Raw genomic sequence first — 2,500 nt, 5'->3', positions numbered from 1 at the left:
CGCCCTCCAATAGTTCCAGGTACTGGCTCGTGGTGACCCAACGCCCTCCAATAGTTCCAGGTACTGGCTCGTGGTGACCCAACGCCCTCCAATAGTTCCAGGTACTGGCTCGTGGTGGCCCCACGCCCTCCAATAGTTCAGGTACTGGCTCGTGGTGACCCAACGCCCTCCAATAGTTCCAGGTACTGGCTCGTGGTGACCAACGCCCTCCAATAGTTCCAGGTACTGGCTCGTGGTGGCCCCACGCCCTCCAATAGTTCCAGGTACTGGCTCGTGGTGACCCAACGCCCTCAATAGTTCCAGGTACTGGCTCGTGGTGGCCCCACGCCCTCCAATAGTTCCAGGTACTGGCTCGTGGTCACCCAACGCCCTCCAATAGTTCCAGGTACTGGCTCGTGGTGACCCAACGCCCTCCAATAGTTCCAGGTACTGGCTCGTGGTGGCCCCACGCCCTCCAATAGTTCCAGGTACTGGCTCGTGGTGACCCAACGCCCTCCAATAGTTCCAGGTACTGGCTCGTGGTGACCCAACGCCCTCCAATAGTTCCAGGTACTGGCTCGTGGTGACCCAACGCCCTCCAATAGTTCCAGGTACTGGCTTGTGGTGGCCAACACCCTATTAAGACACTTTATGTTGGGGTTTTCATTATTTTGGCAGTTACCTGTAGGTCTCTGGTGCACTGCACATAAGAATACAATTTAGCTCTCGCTGCAGTGCTGTAGGCTTCATTAACACAGTCCACTGCAGTGCTGTAGGCTACATTAACACAGTGTACTGCAGTGCTGTAGGCTACATTAACACAGTCCACTGCAGTGCTGTAGGCTACATTAACACAGTGTACTGCAGTGCTGTAGGCTACATTATCACAGTCCACTGCAGTGCTGTAGGCTACATTATCACAGTCCACTGCAGTGCTGTAGGCTACATTAACACAGTTCACTGCAGTGCTGTAGGCTACATTAACACAGTGTACTGCAGTGCTGTAGGCTACATTAACACAGTCCACTGCAGTGCTGTAGGCTACATTAACACAGTTACACTGCAGTGCTGTAGGCTACATTAACACAGTGTACTGCAGTGCTGTAGGCTACATTATCACAGTCCACTGCAGTGCTGTAGGCTACATTAACACAGTTCACTGCAGTGCTGTAGGCTACATTAACACAATGTACTGCAGTGCTGTAGGCTACATTATCACAGTCCACTGCAGTGCTGTAGGCTACATTATCACAGTCCACTGCAGTGCTGTAGGCTACATTAACACAGTGTACTGCAGTGCTGTAGGCTACATTAACACAGTCCACTGCAGTGCTGTAGGCTACATTAACACAGTTACACTGCAGTGCTGTAGGCTACATTAACACAGTTACACTGCAGTGCTGTAGGCTACATTAACACAGTTACACTGCAGTGCTGTAGGCTACATTAACACAGTTACACTGCAGTGCTGTAGGCTACATTAACACAGTGTACTGCAGTGCTGTAGGCTACATTAACACAGTTACACTAACACAGTTACACTGCAGTGCTGTAGGCTACATTAACACAGTTACACTGCAGTGCTGTAGGCTACATTAACACAGTTACACTGCAGTGCTGTAGGCTACATTAACACAGTTACACTGCAGTGCTGTAGGCTACATTAACACAGTTACACTGCAGTGCTGTAGGCTACATTAACACAGTGTACTGCAGTGCTGTAGGCTACATTAACACAGTTACACTGCAGTGCTGTAGGCTACATTAACACAGTTACACTGCAGTGCTGTAGGCTACATTAACACAGTGTTTTGACCCCATATTAACTAGGCTACAGTCAAATCTATTCTGTTGGTTCAGATTGATTTTAGGCCGTCTCTGATTTCTGAATAATAAAAAGTGTGTGTGTGTGTGTGTGTGTGTGTGTGTGTGTGTGTGTGTGTGTGTGTGTGTGTGTGTGTGTGTGTGTGTGTGTGTGTGTGTGTGTGTGTGTGTGTGTGTGTGTGTGTGTGTGTGTGTGTGTGTGTGTGTGTGTGTGTGTGTATTTCTTCTCCTATATGTCTCCTCCTGTAGGACCATCGGTTCAGTGACGAGATAGACAAGCTGACCGGCTATAAGACCCAGTCCATCCTGTGTATGACCATCTGTAACAGTGACGGAGAGGTCATCGGGGTTGTGCAGGCCATCAACAAGAACCCAATCGAACACCTTTTTACGGAGGACGGCAGAAGGTCAGTCCACAGCACACCTGAGTTCAGAATACCACTAGAAATCATTTCAAATCCTTTAGCTGGGCTCGATTGAGCTTGTCTGGCTTCATGGACCAATAGAAGAGTGGTAAAACTAAAGTTCCTGTACAGTGAGAATTCATTATTGTCATTGACAACATCACCACTATCTCCACCAATGGGAGATCAGTGTTACTGTCTCAGAACCAACCTGGGAGATTATTATTCACATACAGGAATATCAATAAGAACTAACCCCATCACAGATGTTGTAGCTATAGGGCTTTCACTAC

At 48.4% G+C, this 2,500-nt stretch overlaps 1 protein-coding gene across 1 annotated transcript in view; it reads left to right on the top strand.

Annotated features, from left to right (window-relative positions):
- LOC124027303 (dual 3',5'-cyclic-AMP and -GMP phosphodiesterase 11A-like) overlaps positions 1-2,210 on the top strand; it is a gene marked incomplete at its 3' end in the record, with an annotated part of 5,758 nt that extends 3,548 nt beyond the window's left edge. Inside the window, exon 2 of the mRNA XM_046339766.1 lies at positions 2,053-2,210. Within this exon, the coding sequence (XP_046195722.1) occupies positions 2,053-2,210 (158 nt within the window). The remainder of the gene's footprint in view (positions 1-2,052) is intronic.
- Positions 2,211-2,500: the final 290 nt, after the last annotated feature.

The sequence above is a fragment of the Oncorhynchus gorbuscha genome, unplaced genomic scaffold, assembly GCF_021184085.1.
Source record: "Oncorhynchus gorbuscha isolate QuinsamMale2020 ecotype Even-year unplaced genomic scaffold, OgorEven_v1.0 Un_scaffold_3081, whole genome shotgun sequence".
Classification (NCBI taxonomy): domain Eukaryota; kingdom Metazoa; phylum Chordata; class Actinopteri; order Salmoniformes; family Salmonidae; genus Oncorhynchus; species Oncorhynchus gorbuscha.
The sequence above is the reverse complement of the archived record's forward strand: the minus strand, read 5'-3'. Positions and strand labels throughout refer to the sequence as shown.